General features: G+C 37.5%; 1 protein-coding gene across 8 annotated transcripts in view; it reads left to right on the top strand.

Annotated features, from left to right (window-relative positions):
- The window catches only part of LOC126251898 (CYFIP-related Rac1 interactor B), a 389,840-nt gene extending 363,400 nt beyond the window's left edge, over positions 1 to 26,440 (top strand). For 5 of the 8 annotated variants that reach the window (XM_049952619.1, XM_049952615.1, XM_049952613.1 and 2 more), the window contains 9 exons: positions 5,059 to 5,205; positions 5,347 to 5,468; positions 5,554 to 5,656; positions 5,908 to 6,044; positions 10,930 to 11,133; positions 21,357 to 21,436; positions 21,532 to 21,658; positions 21,805 to 21,875; positions 23,370 to 26,440. In XM_049952619.1, the coding sequence (XP_049808576.1) occupies positions 5,121 to 5,205; positions 5,347 to 5,468; positions 5,554 to 5,656; positions 5,908 to 6,044; positions 10,930 to 11,133; positions 21,357 to 21,436; positions 21,532 to 21,658; positions 21,805 to 21,875; positions 23,370 to 23,436 (996 nt within the window). In that variant the 5' untranslated portion in view covers positions 5,059 to 5,120 and the 3' untranslated portion in view covers positions 23,437 to 26,440. Of the gene's footprint in view, positions 1 to 2,249; positions 2,268 to 4,387; positions 4,668 to 5,058; positions 5,206 to 5,346; positions 5,469 to 5,553; positions 5,657 to 5,907; positions 6,045 to 10,929; positions 11,134 to 21,356; positions 21,437 to 21,531; positions 21,659 to 21,804; positions 21,876 to 23,369 lie in introns of those variants that run through there. The other 3 variants (XM_049952621.1, XM_049952620.1, XM_049952618.1) reach the window with 3 other exon arrangements.
- Positions 26,441 to 27,388: the final 948 nt, after the last annotated feature.

Genomic DNA, 27,388 nt, shown 5'->3' with positions numbered 1-27,388 from the left:
ATGCAGGTAATCTGTCTCATATCAATAACAATTATAATAATGAAGCAAGAATGGGATTTAACATGGCATCTGTGTGGCAAGTACATTAGAGGCAGAGCACAAACTTGAATTGGAAAACAACTGTGGCGCTTTCAAAATAACTATACAAGCTTTTACTGTAGGTGATTTATGGAAACAATAGAGGGGTTGTAATTTCAACCCTATTTCTTTCAGAATTTCAACCCTATTTCTTTCAGATACTAATAGTAACGAGAAGTTGTACCTGTTTCACATTTATAAATGTCTATGTAATTCAGTTAGTTATATATCAGATTGGTGATCCAGAAGTTTCAAATTCGATCTCTTACAGTTACTTCCATTTGCTATATTGCATAGCTTGACCTTTAGGTGCAGAAATTCTTGTCTACAAAAATTTCTCAGTTGTTGTATGGTTAATAGACCGTATTAAATAGCAGATTCATTATTATTACCATTATTACCAGTTCTTTATCATTCCCCAGCCATGGCTAGACAGTCAGTACCAATTTTACAATAATATTACCACATTAAAATTAATAACAAATTGCAGCTTAAACTGTGATACTAAAGTGAGTACTAAAAACATATATTTAAGAAACAGATTACAATATACATTACAATAATAAGACAATCATGAGTAAAATAGCAGAGTTGCTGCTATTTTCATTGGTACTGAGTTGCAGCTCAGGAAGACATCATTCTATCACCAGAGAAATAGTCTTCTACAGTGTACAAAGGTTGATATTACAGTATACACAAAATTTTAGTCCTAAATTGTTCGATCGGTAATGACTGTATATCCTTAGGTAGAGCATTAAGTAATTTTAGGGCAAATATTGGGAAGCTATTCTGTATCTTTGTTAATTGGCATCTTGACCTGTCTATACTATCTTTATAGCGAATGCTGTATTGATGAACTTTATTTCTCTTTCTATAGGTCTCATGATTTGTCTTTGTGTGAACAAGGCAGTTGAAAATATGTTGGCTGAAAACAGTCACAATTCCTAATCTGGGAAAAATTGGTTTGCAATGGTCAGTTTTGTTGCATGGGATAATTATCCTCATTGCTTTCTTTTGTAGTAAAAGCACAGTCTTGCAGCCTGCATAATTGCCCCACAGTAATAGTCCACAGCTGTTGTGACTGTGAAACATTGTGTAGTATGCTGTTAATAGGTACTGGCATGTTAGAACACCTTTTACTTTCCTCGAGAGGTATAGATCATGAGAGTTGGGAACATATGTAACATGTTTAGTGTGCTGTTGACACGTTAACTTAGTATCAATAAAAAAAAACAAAGCCTAGCAGCTTCTGTGTCACCCACTGCTCCAGTATCACTGACTGTGTATCATTCTCTGTGTTTTGTCTTCATTAATTTTCATCTTGTTCATGATGAACCAGGCCTTGGCCTCACTGAATACGACTTGTGCTTGTTGCGCAGCTTGAAGTACATTCTCCTCCCTTTTTCAGAACAAAGTTATGTCATCTGCAAACTGCAAGGTATGCCCATTGGAGCCTATGTTATTAAAGAAAATTAAGAACAACAGGGGCCCTATCACGAATCCCTGCCTTGATTCCCTAAATTGCTTCAGGCAAATGCCAGCATGGTTCGTTTGAAAGGGCATGGCCGACTTCCTCCCCCATCCTTCCCTAATACAATGGGACCAATGAACCCTTCCCCCTAAATCAACCAAGCAACCATCAAATCCATGTTGCACACCATGTTTTAACTTCACTTCACCTGATTCTTGACCTTGCAGTGATACAATCTGTCATCTGTTATTTAGGTAGGATTTGAGAGTTTGTAGAACAGCTTCCCCAATACCACATGATTTTAGCTTGCTAAGCAGGGCCTCATGTGGGGTACAATCAAGTGCCTTACTAAGGTCACAGAGTATCAGTGCTAAAGACGCCTTGTCTTCAAAACCCCGAGTTATATTTGTAACCAAGTCAATTGCTGCTGCTGTAGTTGATTTGCCCTTCCGAATGCCATGCTATGTATCATAAAAGGGGTTATTTTCTTCAAAATAACTTAATAGCTGATCTTTCATTATAGACTCCACCACATAGAGAGAAGAGAATAGAAGCTTTCGAAATGTGGTGTTACTGATAGGCAGATCACTTGCCTAATGAGGATGTACTGAATAGAATTGGGGAGAAGAGATATTTGTGGTACAAACTGACTAGAAGAAGCGACCGATTGCTAGTACACAGTCTGAGACATCAAGGGATCACCAATTTTGTATAGGAGGTAAGTGTGGGAGATAAAAATCGTAGAGGGAGACCAAGAAATGAATAAAGTAAGCAGATTTAGAAGGATTTACGTTGCAGTAGTTATTCGGAGACGAAGAAGCTTGCAGGGATAGAGTAGCATGGAGAGCTGCATCAAATCAGTCTTTGGACTAAAGACCACAACAGCAGCAACAACAACTTAGTATAATGATACTGTGCTGCACTGCTCCTATGGAATTAGAAATAAAATAACTAAACAAAGTGTTGAGCTGATTGGTAGTTGATGCATAATTATGCATTACCTGGGCTGGCCTAACCGAGTTCTCCTACCATTCGTGTTTGTCTTTCTTGTTCGAACTCCAATAAACTTCCAATCGACTGCGCATTAACTTGTGGGTGCGTAGAACCATTGGGTCTACCCCCTACCCCCATAATATCGCTGCCCTACCGCAGAAAGAACAACTGTATCTCTATTTATAGTAAGTGACGGGAGTGCGAGTTATTTGTCGTCGCAATTACCACGCCCGCTCCCAACTACCTACAAACTCATCAGCTGAGGGCAAAATTTCAAGAACGTAAGAGCAACTCGCCGCAAGTCTATAAGGCTGGCGCGTCTGCTCACGCAAGAAAAAAATGGTTCAAATGGCTCTGAGCACTATGGGACTTAAAATCTATGGTCATCAGTCCCCTAGAATTTAGAACTACTTAAACCTAACTAACCTAAGGACATCACACAACACCCAGTCATCACGAGGCAGAGAAAATTCCTGACCCCGCCGGGAATCGAACCTGGGAACCCGGGCGTGGGAAGCGAGAACGCTACCGCACCACGAGCTGCGTACTCACGCAAGATTACTCTAATATGTGATAACTAGACTTTAAAGAGAAATAGAAATTAATCACTGGAAAGAAACCTCTTAACAATTAACTGGAGCAGACGGCCATTTGCTGATGGTGGATGCATCTTTGTTGGTGGCCAAAATGACTTTTAAAAGAATACCACTGTCAGTTTTACGGGTCCGGCATCTGTTTTACGGGCGAAACGGAATCATAGTTTTTAGGCCTCCGCGCTTGCATTCAAGTTAGCAAAACGCTTCTTGATGATCGGCAATTAATCTCAGGGACGCCTTAAGAAGCTGCAAAAGAATAAATGACAGAATACCACTTATTGTTTCTCCACGCCACAATTCGTTAAATTCGTAATGGCCGTTGGCTGTAACAATAAAGCATTAAAACAATTCATGCATCATATATCTTGTAGGAGAACGATTAAAATGATCACTCATGAGACTTAACTGATTTATATTAACGTAACTGCAAGTGATTCTAAAGCTAATACGTGACATATCACATTTTACTACACAAAAGAAAGATTAATTAATGATACAAAAGGAATGCAACTATAGAGCGTCCTACCAGTATAAAGGCCAACAGACAAAAGAGAGAGATCCTAGCATGATCTAGCTCTTTCTTAAAAAAAGAAGGTTACATTTATATGAAATTACGTAGGTTTGTCCATGTAATGCTTCGGGGCCTCAATGTGTCGTGTAACTAGTCCGAGATACTTGTTTAACGTACCATGAAGAGTGAGCGCTCCATTGTTACCGGTTCCTGTATAGTGTTTGGTAATCCAAAGCGAATCGTCATGAACGTATTATCATCACACATCAGGGTCCCTGACAATCATTCGATTGAACCGAAGTAGTAAGGAATACTCAGAATGGAATATTCTAAATTTATATTACTGGTAAATATCGCCAAACGCACAGGGCATCTGTAGAAATACGGACCACAAAGTAACGAAATTAAAAGAAAACTGTATTATCTTAGTTTAGTTTTGTATTATCCGTAATTATGCTGATTTCACATATACGGTTTTTCCCGACAAAAGAAAACAGAATTCCACTTAGCGTGCAAGAATATTTGTCTTGGGAACTATGTAGATAGTAAATAAGTGATTGTCTTGGATGATTTTTACTTAAAGGGAAAGTAGACTTCCGTGATGGTTGCGAAATTATTTTGACTCCACGTTTGATGTCTGGCGTATTTGGATAGGAAATTGTAATATGACTTTTGAATGTTGGTGCGACTGTGTACCGACAGTGTTTTGCATGAAGGCATCACTGAAAACCAAAACAAACAAGTTGTCATTTGAGGTACAGCAGACGAATTTCGTATAAAAAAGTTAGCGTGATGTGATTGTTAAACAAAACAAATTCTGACTTCCATTGTTGCAAATGACGATTTGTGTTCTTATTTGCGAGCAGATTAGTGAAAGTGCTACAAGAAAAAGTCGTAGCAATGTTTTATTAGGCGGTTGTAAATGTCTTTGCGGCTACGATTTTATTTGTCTTAAGCGGCTTAAAAGCCGGTTTCAAAATTTTTCTATAGACTGCTCTTGAAAAAGGTGGAGTAGCTAGTAAGTGTTGTTAAAACTTTAATTGAAAACTTATATGAATTCTACTGATACTTGTTACTCCTTTAATAACTCGTTGCTAATTTCGTTAGTGTCAAAAAACTCCAAGCACTCTTGTTTCGGCAACTGTGGAAATTTCACAGGTTTGCTGCTGTGCTGTTCTCATTTTGGACACACATATTAGATAGTGATATAAATACTGTTTCCAGATATTTAGCATACTTCAGAAAGATATCAAAGAGCCTATCAGCTTTAGATTTAGTAGCACATTATCTAATCAGAAACATTTTGTACAGTCTTCTAAACGAAAAAAAGTGAATTATGTATCGTTAAATACAGGACTTAAATTAGTTACCTGTTCTGTTTTTTGTAATTTTCTTCTCTTCTTTCATAGGTGGACCGTGATGGTGTGGTAGAACAAAATAAAAAGCAGTTTGACAGAGCTCTTACTTGAAGATGGGCAAATTATTAAGCCTTCTTGCAAGAGATGACTCAAATTGTTGTTCACCACAAAAATATGATGTGTTCCTTGATTTTGAAAGTAAGTGATTATGCAGCTGTGTTGTTACCTACAATTTCCTGTGTCGCTTTGAACCTTTGAGTGATGATTCAGTACAGAGAACAAAGTCTAGTGTGGTGTAAAGTATTATGTTCTAATGAATTTCTGATTTCTCTCATGAAGATGCACAGCCAACTGAGACGGAGCAAGAAACATTTGAAGAGGTACAAAGGGTCTTGAGAAACTCGGAATCGATTTTGGAAGACATCCAGTGTTATAAGGGAGCAGGAAAAGAAATAAGAGAGGTACAAAGCTGTTATTCAATATTGTAAGATATATAACCTATTAATGTTTTCAATTTTGTATGTTGATCACGTTTGATTTTTGTAGGCTATTTCATCACCTACTGAAGAGTATCAGAAGAAAGCCTGGCAGGCAGTGATGCCTCTGGTTACAAAACTGAAAAGGTTTTATGAATTTTCTACAGAACTTGGTAAGAAAATATGCAAATACAACAATAATAATAACAATTTTATCATCAACATTATTTCATAATCATTATCCTCATACATGGAAGATATTTAACTAACTACAGTTATTTTGAGTGTCTTATTAATCAGTTACTATATTACTAACAGATTCCCTTACTAGAGTGTCAGTTTTAATCTAGTGAAAGTACTTACAGTAAATTTGATTTCTGTGTGCATAATTGTTTACTCTCAAACAGGTAATTGGTTGTTTCAGAGGCTGTAGTTCCAAAGATTTTATTCCAGCTATGTTCGGGCTCAATGACTCCTACCCAACATTTAGAAACTCAACAAGCTCTGGTCAAGCAGTTTGCTGAAATTCTTGAGTTTGTACTGAAATTTGATGAATACAAGGTATGTTGAAGCACATATATTTTTATTTGGCACATCTTCATGCATACTGTGAAACTATTATTTTAGCAAATATGTGCAGGTTATTGAAAAAAAAAGCATTTCTACTATACAATCAAATATAATGACTCATCCAGAAATATTTAATTACTTTTTATATCATCACACATCAGAGGCTGCTGCTCTAGTAGCTGACTGTGTGTGTGAGAAAGAGGGATGGGAGGGGCAGACACAAGGTTTATATAACAGAGGGAAACATTCCACGTGGAAAAAATATATATCCCCCTAAGGTAAGTCTTTCCGCTCCCGGGATTGGAATGACTCCTTACCCTCTCCCTTAAAACCCACATCCTTTCGTCTTTCCCTCTCCTTCCCTCTTTCCTGATGAGGCAACAGTTTGTTGCGAAAGCTTGAATTTTGTGTGTATATTTGTGTTTGTTTGTGTGTCTATCGACCTGCCAGCGCTTTTGTTTGGTAAGTCTGATCATCTTTCTTTTATATATATATATATATATATATATATATATATATATATATATATATATATATATATATATATATATATATATATATATAACCTTGTGTCTGCCCCTCCCATCCCTCTTTCTCACACACACAGCTACTAGAGCAGCAGCCTCTGATGTGTGATGATATAAAAAGTAATTAAATATTTCTGGATGAGTCATTATATTTGATTATATATATATATATAAGGTGCAGGTAACAATAGCTGTAGAAGACCCAGAAGTATCAGTGTAAGATCCAAAGAAATGCCCCTGACAGACGAGAGTATTAAAATCTAGTACTTAACTGCTGAAACATTCAACACAAAGTGCCAGAGTTGGAAGCACTCCAGAAAATCAGTGAATCTCATGTAATACAAGTTACAGAAAACTAATTAAAACCTGAAATTGATAGCAGTGGAATTTTTGGGAAAATTTAAGTATATATTGAAAGGTTTATTTGTCACAGTAGACAGGATGCTGAAATCCACCAAGAAAGAAACTGAAGCTGCATGCAACATTGTTTGGGCAAGACTTAGTATCAGAGGTGTGCATAAAACTGTGATTGGGTCATTCTACTGACCACCAGACTCACCTCCTGATGCAAGCAACAGCTTTAGTGAAAACCTTTGTTCTCTTGTACTTAAAGTCCTCAATCATACGGTAATCATTAGTAGAGACTTAAATAAGCCAATAATCAATTGGGAAAATTAGTTTTGTTAGCAGTGACCAGACATTCTATGAAACATTACTAAACTACTTCACTGAAAACTACATAGAACAGTTAGTACAGAACCCTATTCATGAAGGAAATATATTATACCTAATGGAAACAAACAGATGCAACCTCCTTGAAACATCCACATTGCAAGTGTTATCAGTGACCATGATGTGGTTGTGGCAGCACTGATTACCAAAGTACAAAAAGCAACTAAAACAGGTAGGAGAATATATATGTTCAGTAAACTAGACAAAAAGCAGTAGTGTCACATCTCAATGAGGAGAACTTGGAAGGTTCTGCACAGGACAAGAGCATGTAGAGGAGCCATGGTTGAAGTTTGGAAGAAGAGTAGACCATACACCAGATATGTACCCAGTAGAACAGTTCATAATGGCAGGGACCTTCCATGGTATACAGTCACTATAAAGAAACATAGCTGCTGCATAACAGGTTTAAAACAAAGTGTAGTGTTATAGATAGAGACAAATGTTGAATGAATCTTGTTTGGATGCCAAGAGAACAATGTGTGGAGCCCTCAATGTCTAACATAGCAGAATTATGTCAAATGATCTTTCATGAAGACTGTTAGTGGCATAAAAATTAGTGTCCAGACACTCGTGGTTGAGACAGGAGCAGAAATTGTTGAGAGTATCAAAGCAAAAGCAGAAATGCTTAACTCCTTTTTCAAATGTTCCTTTACAAAGAATAGCCATGGAGAGTAGCCCCAATTTAACCCTTGTATCACACTGAACAGATGAGTGAAGTAAGTGTTAGTGATGTTTAGAAACTGCTGAAATCAGTTAAATTGAACAAAGCTGCAGTACCCAATGGACTATTTATCAGATTCTATACTGAATTTGTGTCTGAGTTAGGCAATCTTTTAACAGTAACCTGATGTAGATCCTTCAGACAGAAAATCGTGCCCAGTTGTTTGAAGAAAACAAAGGTCTTACGTTTGTACAAGAAGAGGTAGAAGTGATCCACAAAATTACTTTGCAGTATCTTCTACATCCATTTCTTGTAGAATCCTAGAACTTATTCAGAGCTCAAGCCACTGTTGAGATATCTCAAACTGAATGACCTCTTCCATGCCAAACAATGTGGATTCTGAAAACATCAATGATGTGAAACCCAACTTGTACTTTTCTCACATGACATACTGAAAGCTTTGAATCGAGGCAGGCAGGTAGATGCAGTATTTCTTGATTTCCAAAAAGCGTTTGACTCAATACCACCTCTACGCTTATTATCAAAAGTATGATCATGTGGAGTATCAAGTGAAATTTGTGAATGGGTTGAAACTTTTTTGATAGAAGGACACAGCAAGTTATCTTGGATGAAGAGTTGTTGACAGATGTTGAGATAATGTCAGATGTGGGGAAGTGGGTTGGGACCGTTGCTATTTGTATTGTATATTAATGATCTTGTGGACAGTATTAATAGTAACCTCAGACTTTTTCCAGGTGATGCAGTTATCTGTAATGAAGTACTGTCTGAAATAAGGTGCATAAATAGTCATTCAGATTGTGATAAGATTTCAAAACGGTGCAAAGATTGGCAGCTTGCTTTAGACATTCAGAAATGTAAAATTGTGCATTTCACAAAATAAAAAAAAAGTATCCTATGATAATATCATCAATGAGTTGCATTTGGAATCGGTCAACTATATAAATATCTGGATGTAATACTTGTTGGGATATGAAATGGAATCATCACATAGGCTCAGTCATGGGTAAAGCAGGTGATAGACTTCTGTTTCTTGGTTGAATAGTAGGGAAACGCAATCAGTCTCCGAAGGACACTGCTGACAGATCACTCGTGTAACCCATCCTAGAATACTGCTCAAGTGTATGGGACCCATACCAAGTAGGGCTAGCAGGGGATACTGAACATATACAGAAAAGGGCAGCATGAATAGTCACAGGTTTGTTTGATCTGTGGAAGAGGATCACAGAGATAATGAAGAAACTGAACTGGTAGACTCTTGAAGATAGACGTAAACTATCCTGAGAAAGCCTACTAATAAAGTTTCAATGCTGATTTTTGGTGATGCTTGAAGGAATATATTGCAACCTGCTATGTATTGCTCTCATAGGGATAGTGAGCAGAATATTAGATTAATTACAGCACACACAGAGACATTTGAACACTCATTCTTCCTACACTCTATACTTGAATGGAATGGGGAAAAACCCTAATAACTGGTACAGTGAGATGTACACTCTGCCATGCAATTCACACTGCTTTGCGGGGTGTAGATGTAGGATTGTGAATTCTTGTGAATTGTGATTTATTAATCTCATAATATACATAATCTAAATCATTTCGTTCAGGTACAGGAGAGACATTAAAATTGTGGTAAAATTTCACCATAAGCATAGAACAGCTGATGTTAATAGCAGCATCCTGATAATAATAGTTTTGTTTTACAGTGTGTCCCAGGTATGTTATGACAAACTTGTAGGGGCTTTAGAGGGTGTCCTGAGGAACAAATGAGGATTAGAACCCATGTCTGGAAACATCGTCCAACAATGCCACAGAGTGTTGAAGTTACAGGCGCTGGTGCCTGCACCTGCCACTAGACCACCCCTTTACCAGCAAAAATCACTTTGTACACTGACAGTCAGTTGGCAGAATGTCTCATAAAGTTGTTTGTTATTCAGTGATCATGACTGATTGCCACAACCGCCTCTGGAGAAGATGGAGCTAGCCGCTGCATAGACGGGCCTTGTCTCCTTCAAAAACAATGCTCTGTTGTCTCAATGGGTGGTTGTTTTGGAGACTTGTTTCCATCTACAGTTTATGTTTCTCCTGGACCCCTCTAAAAACAAATGTTTTCCAATATACAAGAGAAAAATAAATTGCAGATGGAAATCCATGTCTGAAACTATTATCCACCAAGGCAACAGAGCATCGCATTTATAGGAGACTGAGCCTGCATATGTAGCAGCTAGCTCCATCTCCTCCACTGATGATCATGGCAATTAGTCACAATCACTAAATAACAAACATCATTGCAAGACATTCCACCTATGGTCCATCAGCATACAAAGTCATATTTGTTGCCTAAGTTATGGCCTACTGGCAGGTACCAGAATCTATAACTCCAACACTCTATAGTGTTGTTGGATGACATTTCCAGACACAGGTTCCCATCCTCATTTTATTCCCCAAGACATATTATACAACCCTCAAAGTTTGTCGCAACATTTCTGGGACACCCCGTATAAATATATACACAATAAAAAAACTGACATTAAATAACCCCTTGCTCAAATTATCATTTCATTATATGAATTCTTCCACCAAATAGTAACATTTATCCCAAAAAATTTGTTACTGCACAATTTTTAGAATCACTGGCTTAATATTAAATATGTTTTGCCCATTAATTTGTTATTTATTGTCATACCCACGTACTGTATAGTCTGTGTCTGATTTCTATTGCTGTGTGAGTAGTGACAATTCATATATGTTTGCCCATTATTCAGAGTATTGCATCTGTCAGTGAACATTTTACTAAGAATTTTGGATCCTAACCTATTTAAACAATATAGATTGTTAATTGCTATATATTTTAATATTTTACTGTTTGCTTTAGTCACTTCTGTCTAATTTTGTGTAAATGAAATTACTGATTTATTTATATGTTCCCAAACAATAGATGAAAACACCAGCAATACAAAATGACTTCAGTTACTATCGTCGCACCATAACACGACAGCGAATGTCAAGCAGTGATGGTTATGAGCACCCTGATACAAGAGAAGTGACAAATGAGCTGGCCAATCACATGTCATTATTTTATGCTCATGCTACTCCCATGCTGAAGGTTCTGAGTGAAGCAACTACAAGATTTGTTGCTGAGGTGAGCTAGTAGTTGAAACATAATCACAGAGCCACGCGGGGTAGCCGAGCAGTCTAGGGCATCTAGTCATGGTCCGCGCGGCTTCCCTTGTTGGAGGTTCGAGTCCTCCCTAGGGCATGGGTGTGTGTGTTGTCCTTAATGTAAGTTAGTTTAAGTTAGATTATGTAGTGTGTATGACCTCAGCACATTTGTCCCATAGTAACTTACCACAAATTTCCAATTTTCCATAATCACAGAGTGGTGTGCGTGTGATGCTTATGCTACTCCCATGTTGAAGGTTCTGAGTGGAGCAGCTACAAGATTTGTTGCTGAGGTGAGCTAGTAGTTGAAACTTAATTACAGAGTGGTGCGTTTTTCATTCTTTACACAGCTAACCAAGAATTTTATAGGTGAATTAGCTGTTCAGTTACATTACTTGTACGTTGGACATTACTGTAGTGAATGTCTGCCTGCACTCAGAAATAAGGTTACATTGTAATGTTAACAGTATTCTGAAAAGGATAGATTGCTACTCACCTTAAAGAGGAGACATTGAGTAGCTGACAGACATAACAAAAAGACTGTGTGAACGTAGACTTCCGCGGTCATTGTCACAGCCAACAAAATTCTTCTGGGTTTGTAACTGCATTGTCTATAAAAGTCCGACGTTTCAGCAACTATTGCAAGACGCCTCTCTCAGGATGTCATGCCAACTGCTGAATGGGCTCTAGTTTAATTGCTTATATACTACATAGGAGTGCTGTCATTGGACATGAGGGTGACAAGGAAGAGTATTAGGTGTCCTTTTATTGGTCATTGCATTGCATTTTGTCATTGGCAGAAAAAGGAATTTCCATTGGAGTTTCTGTTATTGCTTGCCATTGGTGGGAATCAGTGAATAGGAAATTGAGCAGTGACTGCAGTGTAGCACTGTTTACTAACTGCCTAATATCGGCTAGGACACGTCAGCACTCTGTGTACCCTCCACGGCTGTGGCCTACCACGTGCCTGTTGCTTTGCGAGAGCTGTCCTTCCACAAAGCTGCCACTGCTGGCAGCCAAGACGCTAGGAGTTGGTACCCATCTTCTCTATTCATGTTGTCTGATCACTTGACTATTTCAATAGCCTCTCTGATCTTCCTCCTCAAGGTAAACAGCTATTGCGGCAGTACACGGGCCTCTCCAAATTGAATTTTCATCTTGCACTGTTCCTGTTGTTCTGCCACCAGTGATTTGTTGTATTGTTTGAGACAGATATATCTCTAGTGTTCAGATAACCTTGTGCTTATTGGTTGCCCAGTCTTGCCTACATAAACCATTCGACAATCGCACCCAATTTCATAAACTAGAGTGACATGAAACTTTTCAATTGCATCTTTCATCAAGCCCATAACATCTTTCATTTTGTTGTTGCTATGAAAAATCGGCTTAATACCTGCCCGACAGAGAATTTAGCCCAGACTTTCTGTGTCCCCTTGTATGTATGGTAGCAAGGTGGTCTTCCATGCTTTGTTCTACATTTCCCTATTACCTTTCTTCTTTGGCACCATACTTTCATGTATCATCCTCATGTCATACCCATTAGTGCCAAAAATGAATCTGTGGTTCTGCAGTTCAGGTTTGAGATTGTGTTCATCGCTGATCCTGTGGGCCCTCTTTGTTAAAGTTTGCAGGGCCAATTTCTTTTGCGTAGGATGGTGGTGGGAGGATGCATGCAGGTATCTGTCCGTGTTGGTGGGCTTTCTGTAAACTCTATGTCCAAGCTTCCCATCAGGCTACAGCTTCTTGGCTGCCAGCAGTGGCAGCTTTGTGGAAGGACAGCTCTCGCAAAGCAACAGGCAAATGGTAGGCCACAGCGATAGAGGGTACACAGAGTGCTGGCATGCCCTAGCCGATACTAGGCAGTTAGTAAACAGTGCTAATCCGCAGTCGCCGCTCAATTTCCTATTTGCCGATTCCCACCAATGGCAAGCAATAAAGGAAACTCCAATTGAAAATGCCTATTTGCACCAATGACAGAACCCAATGCAATAACCAATAAAAGAACACCTAATACCCTTCCTCCTCACCATCATGTTCAATGACAGCACTCCTTCATAGTATATAAGCAATTAAACTAGCACTCGTTCAGCAGTTTGCAATATATCCTGAGGGAGGCATCTTGCAATAGTCGCTGAGATGTCGGAATTTTATAGTTGACAAGGTAGTCACAAACCCAGAAGAATTTTATTGAACAGCCAGAAGTGGCCATAAAGGTAAATATGCTGTACAAACAGTAGACACATTCATCAGTTTAAATGTATGACTAATATATTCATTTGTTTTCACTTAAAACTTCCGGGCTGATAGGCCGTGGTCGAAGTATAAAACTGTCTCCTAACGTTTCGTCTCCGACTGCGGGAGACATCATCGGAGGTAAAACGGCGAACTGTGTACCCTCCACGGCTGTGGCCTACCACGTGCCTGTTGCTTTGCGAGAGCTGTCCTTCCACAAAGCTGCCACTGCTGGCAGCCAAGACGCAGTTCACCGTTTTACCTCCGATGATGTCTCCCGCAGTCGGAGACGAAACGTTAGGAGACAGTTTTATACTTCGACCACGGCCTATCAGCCCGGAAGTTTTAAGTGAAGTCAATACCGGCCGTGAAAGTTTACATTGTATGATATTCATTTGTTGTCCTCTTTAGCTGATATTTAGTTTGTTAGAATAAAAGTGACAGTTAAATAGACATACATTGTCACCAAATACTGTTGGTGTAGTACAACAAAAAAAAAAGTGTCACACTGTGAAGATTCCACTTACTATCAGGCATATGTCATACAGAATTAATTGACTGAGTAACCTTATGCATATTTATATTAAGTGAACTTTCCGTAACAGTTAGTTTTGCATTCTCTGTCTTATTATAACTGGATTGATCTCAAAATGTGTCACATTTTAATATTATTACAGTCTTATGTTCTCATAAGCAAAGTGAATGGGGATACAATTATTTAATTGATATAACCCTGTCACAGATCTTATATTGAGAGAGTGTACCCATCAGTCCTGGTGATATGTTGGAATAACAATTCTGTCATTGGAGTTGGCCAGGTATCACTCAGTGCAGAAGGGGTCAAAGGTCTATAACAAGAGCAGAGCCAACCAGGACATTTTCCTCCTACAGTACAAAGATCAGCAGTGTACCTATTAGGATGTACAACGAAATTGAAACTGTTCAATATTCTTCAAAGATTATTCAGGGTCAAGTTGGTTTATTAAAGGTTACTGCAAATTTCCACTTCCAGAACAGTCATACATTTTTCTATTGTGAAATGACTGTTATAGTGACAGAGTGATCCGTAATATGGCACAAGATCTAGGATAGTCATTTACTGCACAAGTTTGTTGATTATATCTGTTACTCTATTGCTAAATGTGTGCTTCTGGTCACAAGATTCTCATAATTGTGATCATAATTGTGCACATAGAGTAAATTAGTTAAGCAACCATTGTGGTGATGTTTTCCTTTCTGTCATTAGATTTTACACTTTCATGATACTTATCCCACTGCATGTGACCTTATGACTAAGCAGTGCATTGAGATTTCTATGTCACAGGTATAAAGCTTTCTCCATCTTATCCTGCAGTTCCTAAATTTATCAATTGCTTCTTTGTCAAAATTTATCTAATGATTGCCACAGTAATGTTAAAATTATGCTCAGTTCCCCTCTAAAATATTATAATATGTTTCTACATAAGATCTGCAGCGGATAGGCACTTGGTGCAGGGAGTGGCAACTGTCCCTTAACATAGACAAATGTAATGTATTGCGAATACATAGAAAGAAGGATCCTTTATTGTATGATTATATGATAGCGGAACAAACACTGGTAGCAGTTACTTCTGTAAAATATCTGGGAGTATGCGTGCGGAACGATTTGAAGTGGAATGATCATATAAAATTAATTGTTGGTAAGGCGGGTACCAGGTTGAGATTCATTGGGAGAGTGCTTAGAAAATGTAGTCCAGCAACAAAGGAGGTGGCTTACAAAACACTCGTTCGACCTATACTTGAGTATTGCTCATCAGTGTGGGATCCGTACCAGATCGGGTTGACGGAGGAGATAGAGAAGATCCAAAGAAGAGCGGCGCGTTTCGTCACAGGGTTATTTGGTAACCGTGATAGCGTTACGAAGATGTTTAATAAACTCAAGTGGCAGACTCTGCAAGAGAGGCGCTCTGCATCGCGGTGTAGCTTGCTCGTCAGGTTTCGAGAGGGTGCGTTTCTGGATGAGGTATCGAGTATATTGCTTCCCCCTACTTATACCTCCCGAGGAGATCACGAATGTAAAATTAGAGAGATTAGAGCGCGCACGGAGGCTTTCAGACAGTCGTTCTTCCCGCGAACCATACGCGACTGGAACAGGAAAGGGAGGTAATGACAGTGGCACGTAAAGTGCCCTCCGCCACACACCGTTGGGTGGCTTGCGGAGTATGAATGTAGATGTAGAACAGATTGTTTGTTTGTTTGTTCCCTTGTCATCTACATTTCACATCCACTTATGGAGAGCTTTTTAGTGTTACCACATAATCATCAGCCATTTAACACATATTGTTGGATTAAGACCTCTTCAGAGGCTGGTCAGACACCACGCTCTTCAACCATACACATCCATCATGCACCTTCTGTGATCATGATCATCATTATCAGACAATAAAGAGTTCCTCTAAGCTTTTATATTCATGACAGTCTTTGGCTATACACACTTGTGTTGCTTCTTCATGTTTTCTAAAATAATCTACATGTCATCCATGAGCAAAGAATTTTGTTGGTCCATCTGCCATCCATCACTTTGCTGCACAACTGATATACCATCATTTCATTTTCATTGCAGTCATAGTTATGTTTCTCCTCTATTGTGTTCTCTGATCCATTTGTTTGTTTGCCTGTCCTTCTAGTAATTTCAAACATACGTTTCGCCTCAGCTTCTGAAATATATTAGAATTAAAAAGCAGTGTGTCAGTGCCAGAAGTCAAACTGATTATAAGCGCTAATAACTGTAAATATTTCTTTTTAGGCTTATTGGAAACTTAATTTTAAAAAGCCTATTCAGCTTACATGAACCAACCACGCTATTTTACTCCTCTGTTTATTTCTTTTGCTGTCCATCCTGTCCCTGTCTTCACCTATCCTAAGTACAAAATATCAGGAAGTTGCTCTGTGACTTCATTATTGATGTGTGCTATTTTCTTTTTGATGTGTTGATTTTACATTGTTTAATTTTTATCATAGACGACTTTCAAGCCTACTTTCAAATTTGCTCTATTAAGTTTTTCATGTTTGTTGAACTCTATTAGGAATAAAAGCAGGAATTATACTGTTGTTGTCTCAAAATGAAAGTTGCTGAAATATGACTCATGAGCACAAATTCGCACTTTAATAATCTGAAAACTTCCTATAGGACTTTTGAGAATAGTTTAGGTGATATGGAATCTTTGTGCTTGACTACACTTTCAATACTGAATTTCTTAATTTGATTTTTCTATAATTTTTGTGTCTTTGCTGTTTACATAAGTGCTTTTGTAAATAATTGCCAGCTTTGTTTGTATTTATAATGTTCATTTTCTAATATATTGATGTGTTGCTTAATTTAATGTCTTTCTATTCTCAATAAAAGTCCATATTCATTTAAAATTTGAAAATTGTTTAGAACCATAACATCCTCTGCAGTTTCTTCATTGTTTGCTAAAATATCGTTCCATTTACTCCTTGTTTTTATGTATTTCCTTTCACCAAAATGTTTGAAGGACAAGAATGTTGTTCTTCCCAACAAATTGTACAAACATATGAAATCTATCATTTCGGTTCCATACTTGAAGCTCTCCACAAAAGTAAATCATGATTATATCGCTACAAAATTATTTTTTGCCCTTAAATAACTTCTACTCACCAAGTGATAGCAGGGGGATAGAAGCACAAAAGGAATTAACTTTTACCAGCTTTCGGAGCCAATGGCTCCTTCTTTTGGTTGAAGAGTTGAAGGGGAAGGAGGAGTGGTGAAGGAAAAGGACCGGAGAGCTTTAGGGAAAGGGATACAGTTCAGAAAAGTCACTCAGAATCCCGGGTCTGGGGATACTTACCGGACAGGAAGAGAAGGAAAGACTGATTTTTGGGGACTATGCCAGATGAGATTTGAAAACCTGAGTTGCCATCCTTTCCATGTCAAACGTTCCCACCCATACAGCCTTGGCATTCGAGGGAGGCAAACATGTTTGTTGGATGCAGACTCATTACAGCAATACACCGCCACTCTCAATTCAGCCTTCACTGGATGTAATTATTCCAACAGCCTAGTTCAAAAGCAGATTTCCTGGGTCATATTCTCCAATCCTGGCACTGCTGATCCCTCCAAAAAACAACTTCGGAGAACACCACTTGTCACCCAGTATTATCCTGGTCTTGAATGTATCAATCAGCTACTTCGACAAGGCCATCGCTTCCTAAAATTATGCCCTGAAATGAGGTCCATTCTGTCTTATAGTTTGCCCACCCCACCTAGAGCAGCTTTTCGCTGCCCTCCCAATCTCCGCAGTATCCTTGCCAGACCCTGTGCTCCTTCTGCACCCATGGCTCCTACCCCTGTCACCGTCCCCACTGCAAGACTTGCCCTATGTACCCTCCTACCACCACCTATTCCAACCCTGAAACTGGCAAAACATATACTATCAAAGGAAGAGCCACCTGTGAAATGACACATCATATACCAGCTGTTACGTAAACACTGTTCGGCCTTTTACATCAGCATGACTACCACCCAGTTATCAGTCAGGATGAATGGGCATAGGCAGAGGGTGTATACAGACGACATACAATATCCTGTTGCAGAGCATGCCGTACAACATGACAGTCGTGACCTCAGTGCCTGTTTCACCAAACATCTGGATTCTTCCCCCAGACACAAAGTACTCAGAACTCCGCAGGTGTGAACTAGCACTACAACACGTCCTTGGTTCTCGCCACCCACCTGGCCTTAATTTACATTAATTCATTCTCAGAACTCCGCAGGTGTGAACTAGCACTACAACACGTCCTTGGTTCTCGCCACCCACCTGGCCTTAATTTACATTAATTCATTCCGTCTCAGCATTTATTCACAGTAACAACTCCTTTCTTCACTCCATTTTATTTTTCTACATCTTTCATTTTCTGACTTGTCAGTTTTTCGCTGTCCCCATCCCACCTCTGTTACATACAATGCACTTAGCTTTTCCCTCTTATTAACTTGTGCATGATGTTTTAGTAGTAATCTGTGTCATACAGATTACCATGTCTTCCACTTTAAGCTCTCAGGTTTTCAAATCTCGTCTGGCGCAGTCCCCAACAATCACTTTCCTTCTCATCCCGTCTGGTAAGTCTCCCCAAACCAGGGTTCTCCGTGACTTTTCTGAACAGCATCCCTTTCCCTAAACCTCTCCAGTCCCTTTCCTTCACCCCTTTTCCTTCCCCTTCAACTCTTCTACCAGAAGAAGGAGCCATTGGCTCTGAAAGCTTGTAAAAGTTAAATTCTTTTGTGTGTGTTTTCCCCTGCCGCCGCTTGGTGAGTAGATTTTTTTATCTATCCATTTACAGTATATTAGCAATAATTGAATATTTTTGTTGTTGTATTCTTGAATAAAAGTATCTTTCACTTACACTAATACTAATCATTTATATTATTATTATTATTATTATTATTATTATTACTGTATTTTGTTAATTTATATTGTAATAACTTTGTATGGGTCTTCTCTCCTACAGTTTACTTCTTGGTTTTACTATCCTCTTCTTAGTTTATATTTCAAATAATACTTATTCCTGTCATTTTAAATAATTTGGTATTCCTTTTGTTTCCTCTTGTTAAGCAGTTAGTACTGTTGAGAAATTCCCAGAGTTTCCTTTCCTTTAATTAGTTAAATAGGTGAATTGTATGTTTTGATATGTGATACTGTTCTAGATATTCTACCTTCATTTGTATACAAAAATCTTGGGTGCTGTGGATTGTCACTATGTATTGGTTTAAATATTGAATTAATTTTTTCCGATCTATCAGCTTTTGAATGAAAATAATACCGTTGTCTGGCTGTACAGGTGTGTGTATATGCTACCAGACTTAAACTTTTTGTGATAGTTTCTGAAACTTATGTCTACCAATCTGTTATTACAGTGTACTCCTGTTAATTCACCTGCAGATTATCTGGTTTGCAGAGTATTCATACATCTAAAAACAAATAAATAAAATATGTGGCACATTTTTCTCTAGCAAAAAGCAATAAACAACCCTCCTTGTGGCAGTAAGTGCTATTTCCTTTGTTAAAAGAACTGCCACATGACAACAGAGTTCAGTTTCCATTGTTATTGGCCAGCTTGTTACATATAAATCTAAACCAAACTCAGTTTTCTGATGTTAATTGGCACTTTAAAGGTTTGTAACAGATATGACAGAGAAACAAAAGAAATGTGTTTATATTAAAACAGAAATTAGAATTAATTGAAAGATTTGAGAAGGGATAAACTGCTACAAAACTAAGTGCTGATTGTGGTTTTGGAATGTAGACTGTTCGGGACACTAAAAAGAATAAGCAGAAAATACAAGATCTTCATGGGATATGCAATTATTGTTCTGGACCCTGTGCAAAAAAAGCATGAAGATATGTACATTTGATGAATTAGATGCTGTTCCTTGGCAGTGGTTTAGCCAAAAACGAGCAGAAAGTGTCATTGTTTCAGGTTCTATGTGTGCCGAAAAACCTAATTTTTTTTCCTGAAGCTCTAGGGTTAGAAGGAGAATTTAATGCCTCATCTGGATGGCCAACCAGATTCAAATGACGTCATGGTATTTGCAAACTTACTATGCAAGGAGATAGGCTTAGTTCAAATGTTGTAGCAGCTGATTCCTTCCTGAAAGAGTTCCAGAAATTTGTGGAAGTAGAGAATTTCACACTAGACCAAATTTATAATGCAGTTGAAAGTGACCTCTATTTTCAAACATCGACCGACTAGGACCCTTGCTTTTAAGAGGAAGGTTCTTGCTCCTTGCTGTAAGTCTCCTAAAGAATGCATTACGGTTTTGTGCACTGCTAATGCTTCTGGGAACCACAAAGTGAAAAAAAAAAGAAAGAAATAGCCTGCCCGAGATTTCAGTGATACCACAACTAAGGATCTTCCTGTGCATTGTCACAAGCAAAAAGTAGTTGGGATGGATAGTGAAAGTTTCAAAATCTGGTTCCACAGACATTTTGTGCCACAAGTTCAGCAATTTCTAGAAGAGAAAGGATTGCCACAGAAGGCTGTTCTATTGTTTCCCACTGCCCCTTCACATCCCAGTGAGAGGATACTTGTATCTTGATGATGGTCTCATCATAACTAAGTTTTTACCTCCTGATATAACTCCCATATACAATCAACTGGCCAATGCATGATTGCATTGGCATAACATTACCAGGCTGGTCTACTGAATAATGCTAGTTGATGTGGATGATTTGGTGGGGTTTTGGAAGATGTTGGCAATTCTAGTTACCATACATGGTATTTCTGATTTCTGGCCAAACCATGTACACCAGTTCGATCATGCTGGAAAATTCTTCCAGATAGAAAGTGATTTTCAAGGTCACAGTGATGAAGAAATAACAACTGCACTAATAATGAACCTAGCAATGGGTTTAAATGGTTTTGAAGATGTTGGCGAAGAAAACTTGAATGAGTGACTGAAGATTAATGCATGGCAATCTGGCTTCCAATACATGAGTGATGTCGAAATTGTTACCAGTGCTTCACAACAAAACAAAACAGAGAACAGTGAATGTGAAACTGGAGCTGAAGACAATGACATTGTCAGTCATTGTACCACATTACAGGGTGTTGATACTCTTCTAGATTATATGGACCAGAGGGGATTTCATTACAATGACCTTATTGCTGCAAGAAAAATTCAAAATGTCATGCAAAAAAGTCAATTCCTCTCCGAAGCAGATCAACATCACAGGGTATTTTAAGAATTAAATAGGCCTACAGTACTTTTGCACAGAACTTGAGTAAACTTTTGGAAGAAAGAGTACATGTCCGAAATACCTTGATTATTCGTGTTTTTCAATTATTCATGCATCTTCTCCCTCACGTTAATGCAAATAATCTGGAGTATATTGTATTTAACAAATGATATACATCATGTTCAGTCAAGGCAAAGCCCTACTATGTATCAATAAGGTACTGGTTTTTTTGTTCCAGAATCAGGACATCCCTATTGAAAATACAACAGAAACTCTAGGTACTATGGCAAAAGTTTGTTTGCGGATGCTGGAAAATCCGTAAGTATACAGTCGTATACTGTATCTGAATATGTGTGTGTCAAACAAAGTGTGAAAGTACTCTACGTTGACATGACCTTTTTTTTTTTTTTCAGGAATTTGATAGCCCAGTTCCAAAGAGAAGAAACACAGCTTTTCGTTCTACGAGTAATGGTTGGACTTGTCATTTTGTATGATCATGTACATCCACAAGGAGCATTTGTGAAGGCTTCTAATGTTGATGTAAGTGTATTCTGACTTGTTTATGCAGCATCGTGAGACTGTTCTTGGTGCTTTGGACAAACAATATTATTGAAATATTTCCTTCTTTCATGTGTTTTTTTGACTTGTAAGAATGCTATGTTATTATACATTTACAAAATTTGCAGGTAAAGGGTTGTGTGAAGCTCCTTAAAGATCAGCCTGCTGCTCGATCAGAAGGTCTCTTAAATGCATTAAGGTTTGTATTTATGTATAAACATTTAAAAATACTGTTTGACAAACACACAGTTTGTAGTCCATAGTCTTTTTTAAGTATGATGGCCTGTTTTGCTCATTAATAAAATGTGCTTATTTGATGTGAACATATACTGTGGAAAAAAGCAGCAGGCACTGTCATGTGGTCATTTTTATACGTATACAGAGCATATATCTTTTCTGCAAACTTCGACACCCACAATAATGTTGAATTTGTGTGATCATCTTGATATAAAAATGTTACACTGAACAAAAAGCATTCATCACTTGGCTTCAATGGGCATGGCTCTACTGAAGGGGGTGTGCCCATGCCTTCCTCTGACCTTTAAACAAGCAGTGAGGGACCTGCAGTTTAATATGGAATAAAGATACCCCCAGTGAAACTGAAAATTTGGCCTAGATCTGTTTACAAGGGTTCAGACCTTCTGCTGTAACTTTGTATGGCAATGTAAATTATTTCTCTGAACATAACAGAACTTCACTAGCGCCGTCAGATGACACATTCAAGCCTTCTACTCTGTGATTTCACAACTGTAGATGCTAGCCATAAAAAAGTGTATTGAAAAGTAATGCCTCGTTTCTCATAAAAAATTTAATAAAACATATTACAGCAGAATTACTATGAACTGTCCTCTGCACAACACTACTGCTCAACATAGTCACTGTGCATTTTTCACACATTTGCACCGTCATTGAACACAGGCACCAAAACTGGTCTGGTAAAATTCATGGTTTTTCTTCATGACCCACAATTAAAGAAAAAAAACAAAAAACTAACGGTTTCACTTTTGATCATGAACTCTAATGCTTCTGTCTCCTCAAATCACTTCATTAACATGTACTTTTCAGAATAAAAGTTAGTCTTCAGTTGCAATAATATATTAGCTTGTTTTCGGTTGGCATATGTGACAGATGATGTCACCAGCCACTATGCAGTTTATCTGCAGTGTCCATTTCTCCATTACCTAACTTCTTCTCCGAAGGCTACACATTGCTCGTGTCCATTACAGTGTCCCCCTAAACTTTCTTCATGGATGAGGTTAAAAAACTTTTAAAACCATGGGTAAAGAAGCAAAAGCCTGAATTTTTCCCAACTGGTTTTGACGCCTGGGTTCATCTGTGATGCAAATATGTACAAACTTGTGGTGACTGTCTTGAATGGTAGTGTTCCATAGAGGACAGTTCAGCCTGTGATCTGTATTAATTCTCCTGTTATATGTTCCTTATTAAATTTTTTATGACACAAGAGGCATTAATTTTTGATCCATCCTTGTACATATTATGTATTATACATTTGCCCACTACTGACAGATTCATCTTAGTTGGCACTGAAATGCCTTTTCATTCATTAGAAGCAACTGTACAGAGGCAGAAAAAGCACTTTTGTTACACATTGCTGAAGACAGGATAAATATATGTGTTTGAGTAATCAGATTTGTTTTTTACCATTAATTAAAAAGCATAACTGTTCTTTCAGGTACACTACTAAGCATCTGAATGAGGAGGCAACACCAAAGAATATAAAAAATCTTCTTGCAGCATGAGGAACACTGCTATTTAGTGATAATATTGTTGATATCATTGCACAGTTATAGGTGTTCTGCTCAATGTGTACTCTGACACTAACTTGAGCAGGATGACAAAAACAGCAGGTGTTTTGTGTGATGTATGTGCATATGAACAAAACAATGGATTATATAGAGAAAATTCATATTCATGTAAACATTCAAACAGCAAATGTTACCACCAGTGTGTGCATTACAGTACATGTGAAATTGTGTATATTGAAAAGGACTGGTTGCTTAATGTCTCTTGAAGTTCTTGCCAGATAAACACTCTTAAAATTAGATTGGTTATGCATCTTAAAAATACAGTGGGCAAGAAGCAAGCAAATTATTTGAATGTGTGACTGCCTGGTAAATGTGGACAGTTTGTGAAATTATGGTCCATATTATATAAGTTGCTGTTTCATGAGAGACAAACTATGGAGTTCCATGGACATATTTCACTTTAAAAAAGTCCAATTCCATCATGATTAATGTGGTTACAAGTTGTTCCAGTAAAGCTTTAAAATTTTGCCTGCAATAGAGTAACTCTATTAAAATTCTTTATGTTTACGTGATGGTAAACTCCTTGAAGAAAAGTATCAGAGCAGATTATTATATTAAGTATTACTTTTAAGTTTACATGAACAAATGTCAGAATTTATTTATGTAACCATATTAGGCTGCCTGTACATTTCAATCAACTGATTATTTAATAAACCAGTTGAAGTTTTATTAAAAAAACTTGCATGTCTCTCACTTACGTAGTGACATGCTGGATAAATATCCTTCATTCTCTTCCGTAGTGTTCTTATAATGAAAGAACCTTCCAAGTGATGGTTTTCTTTATCTCTCTTCGAAAATATTCAAGCTTCCATTATGATAACTGTGATGCATATTGTTTGGTGTCACTGCCACTGTTTGAAAGAGTCTCTTTTACTATTGTGTGTTCATTGAAATATATTAAGTGTTTTAATTTATTAACAAAATTCAAAATGTATAGGTCACAGCAGTTGATACAAGAATAGAAGTAGATTTTGACTGATGCTGCATTGGCATGGGCAAGTGTGTGTGTGTGTGTGTGTGTGTGTGTGTGTGTGTGTGTGTGTGTGTGTGTGTGTCAGATTTTTTAAAACAGTTTTCATGGTGTAGTTACTCAACTGCAAAATGGGAGCATGATATGTGCAACAGAAAAAAGGCACAATTTAATGCGTATGCTCAAGTGATCATTCCACACATTTTTTAAATAATTTTGTGAATATACTTTGAAGTTATTACTTTTGCAGCCGTGCCTGTTGTAAAGCAATGTATTTAAAAAAGAAATTAAAATTATTCTGTCAGAACTGAAATTGCATTTGAAGTTGGATTGATGCATGCATGTGTGTGTGTGTGTGTGTGTGTGTGTGTGTGTGTGTAGTGCTGCAATTTTTTTGGTGGGATGGGGAGGGTTTTTGGTGAGACGGAAAAGGGGGGGGGGGTAGGAGGCTATACAGTTCTCTAACTAAGAGCTAAAAGGCTGTTTATTATGAGGCCAAGCATTGATAAATCTTGTTTCATACTACTTTGAAAAGGACTGATTATATACCATAGAAAACACAACATTAATTTGAAAACTAAATGCACATGTGAATTCAATTTGCAGTTTTGTCTTCCTGTTCTGCTTAGTGTTTTCCATACATCGTGTACCTTTGTTGGGGTGTATTTAGATATTTCCACCCATTAAAAAGATGTAGTGAGGACAGTTTCAATTCTATATATAACATCTTAGGATACTATCTTACAGCTATTTTCTGTCTTTCAGTGACAACTGTTATTTACTTCTTACCATTTTTCTTGAAATATTTCTTTTCCTGCATACCCCTAAAAACACTTCAACCAAGCAATATCCATTTTCAGAATATGAATTTCAAATCCTTGTTGGTGGGGTACTGCTATCAGGAACAACTGTTTATTGCTGCTCTCTGGCTGGCTTCTGTAACGTCCTACCACTGCTGTTTGATTCTAATTGTAGGATTAATTACAGTGCACAAAATATGAAAGTACAAGACACATTGTGTTCCCTATTCAGAGTGATACTAGACATAACAGTGTCATACAGAAGTTCCTGATTTATATTGCTACTAGGCACCAGAGAATAGTACTGCAGCACTCTGCAGTTATCAATATAATATATTCTTCCCATAAATTTGCAGAACTTCATTTTGTGCAAAGGTGCTGTGATGAAGTGTCTAGATTGTATCATTAAGTGTAAATTTTTTAATACAAGAAAAATATGTAGAACAGAGGGAACATTTTGCTGAAATATTGTTTGCAGATGTATAATGGTTCACTGTGTCCTCAGTTTATAAGAAAGTGATATAATTTTATGAAGAGAGAGCAGAATCACCTGTATGTAGGGCTGTATATACAGGCAGTCTCACTATTGAAATGTTTAGAGTAATCACCTTTACCAACACATATGAATAAGAAAGGCTTTAATACTTTGTCATATCAATCAAGAAATGTGTTAATAAATAATTTTTATTTATTTCTGTACATAAATACTTGGAATTTATATAATGTTACCATTTGTATGTTAATGAAAATAGGTGCACAAACGTTGCTATGAATGTACAAATTTTTATCTGCATGTGTGTAAAACAGAAAAAGTGGTGTGCTTATAATAGCATGAATGGTCTGTATATATAATGGAAGACATTTCAGCATGTGTACAAATTGTCTTTAGTTTTTATCTGCACTGTGTTACAAAAGTGAGTAGTTTGCAGTGATGTAAGAGATGTTTGTGGCAGAAATTGTGTATGCTGATTCTAGATTAGACAATACTCGACAGAGGATAAAATGTTTTTGTTAATGTGTTATGAACCTGTACTTCCAGTTTTAAATGAGAATGAGTACCAGTGTATGTTTGAAATTTGTGATAATGATTGTGTAATTATGTTTCTTTTTGTTAGTGTTTGCCTGTGTACTTTGTGAAAGTTCAAAGTTGTGTTTGTAAACTGTGCCTGGTGACATTATTTTAATTATTAAAAGTAAACCTTATACAAAACTCTATGTAATAAATGTTTATTTCAGCTTCCTGTTTTCTTTAGTAAAATAGCACTGAAGTGTGACTTTTGAAAACTGAAGTACAGTTATGCAATAAAAATAATTCTAATTCTTTGACTGCAGGAGACTTTATAAAGATGTCATTTAAGCGCACATGATTTGAGTTGTTAAATTTCGGCTTTTCTATCAGTGAAATTTCTGGTAACATTTGCATCTTTTCCTGGTTCTGTGTCAGAGATTACTTTGTTTCCATGGGCTCCAAAAACATTCAGCAAGCTGTATAAAGCTGTTGGCAAAGCATTGATGTTATATGGCTTTGGATCCACACAGAATGAGTTTCAGGTAACTATACACCTTGATAACGATGCTTATGTACCCCATTGTGGGCAGTAGTGCCAGAACTCATCCCTTGATATAATGGTTTATTGAAAATATCCCTCTTGGTGACATGACTATCTTACTGACTTCAAATCATTTCGATAGAAAGAGATCCATGGAATTTGGAATTAATTATGTCCGTGATATCCAGTAATTTCTGTCAGTGTTGCACTTTCCAACTCAACATACTGCACCAAAAAGAAATAAAGATTGTCTGCTTACTCAAATCTTGTAATTTGTAGCATTAACATTGTCATTTCATTCATCAGTCTTAAGTATAGCTGTAGAACTACCATAGGTAGACTGTCAGAAACGAACATGGACTATGGTAGTTTTCCTTGTAGCCTTGGTCAGTTAAGATTATAACCATGTTACTTTTTCACTAGGTGTTTCGCACACTGTCAGGCATTACCTCATTTTGATTACTTTGTTTGCATATGTGACCTATGTCTAAGTAGATTCCCTTAGAAACTGGAAGGGCACTATGGTTGGCCCGCTAGATAGCACTGCCGCAGGTCAAACGGATATC

Source organism: Schistocerca nitens, chromosome 4 (assembly GCF_023898315.1).
Source record: "Schistocerca nitens isolate TAMUIC-IGC-003100 chromosome 4, iqSchNite1.1, whole genome shotgun sequence".
Lineage (NCBI taxonomy): Eukaryota > Metazoa > Arthropoda > Insecta > Orthoptera > Acrididae > Schistocerca > Schistocerca nitens.
Note: the sequence above shows the minus strand (reverse complement) of the source record. Positions and strands in the feature narration are given on the sequence as shown.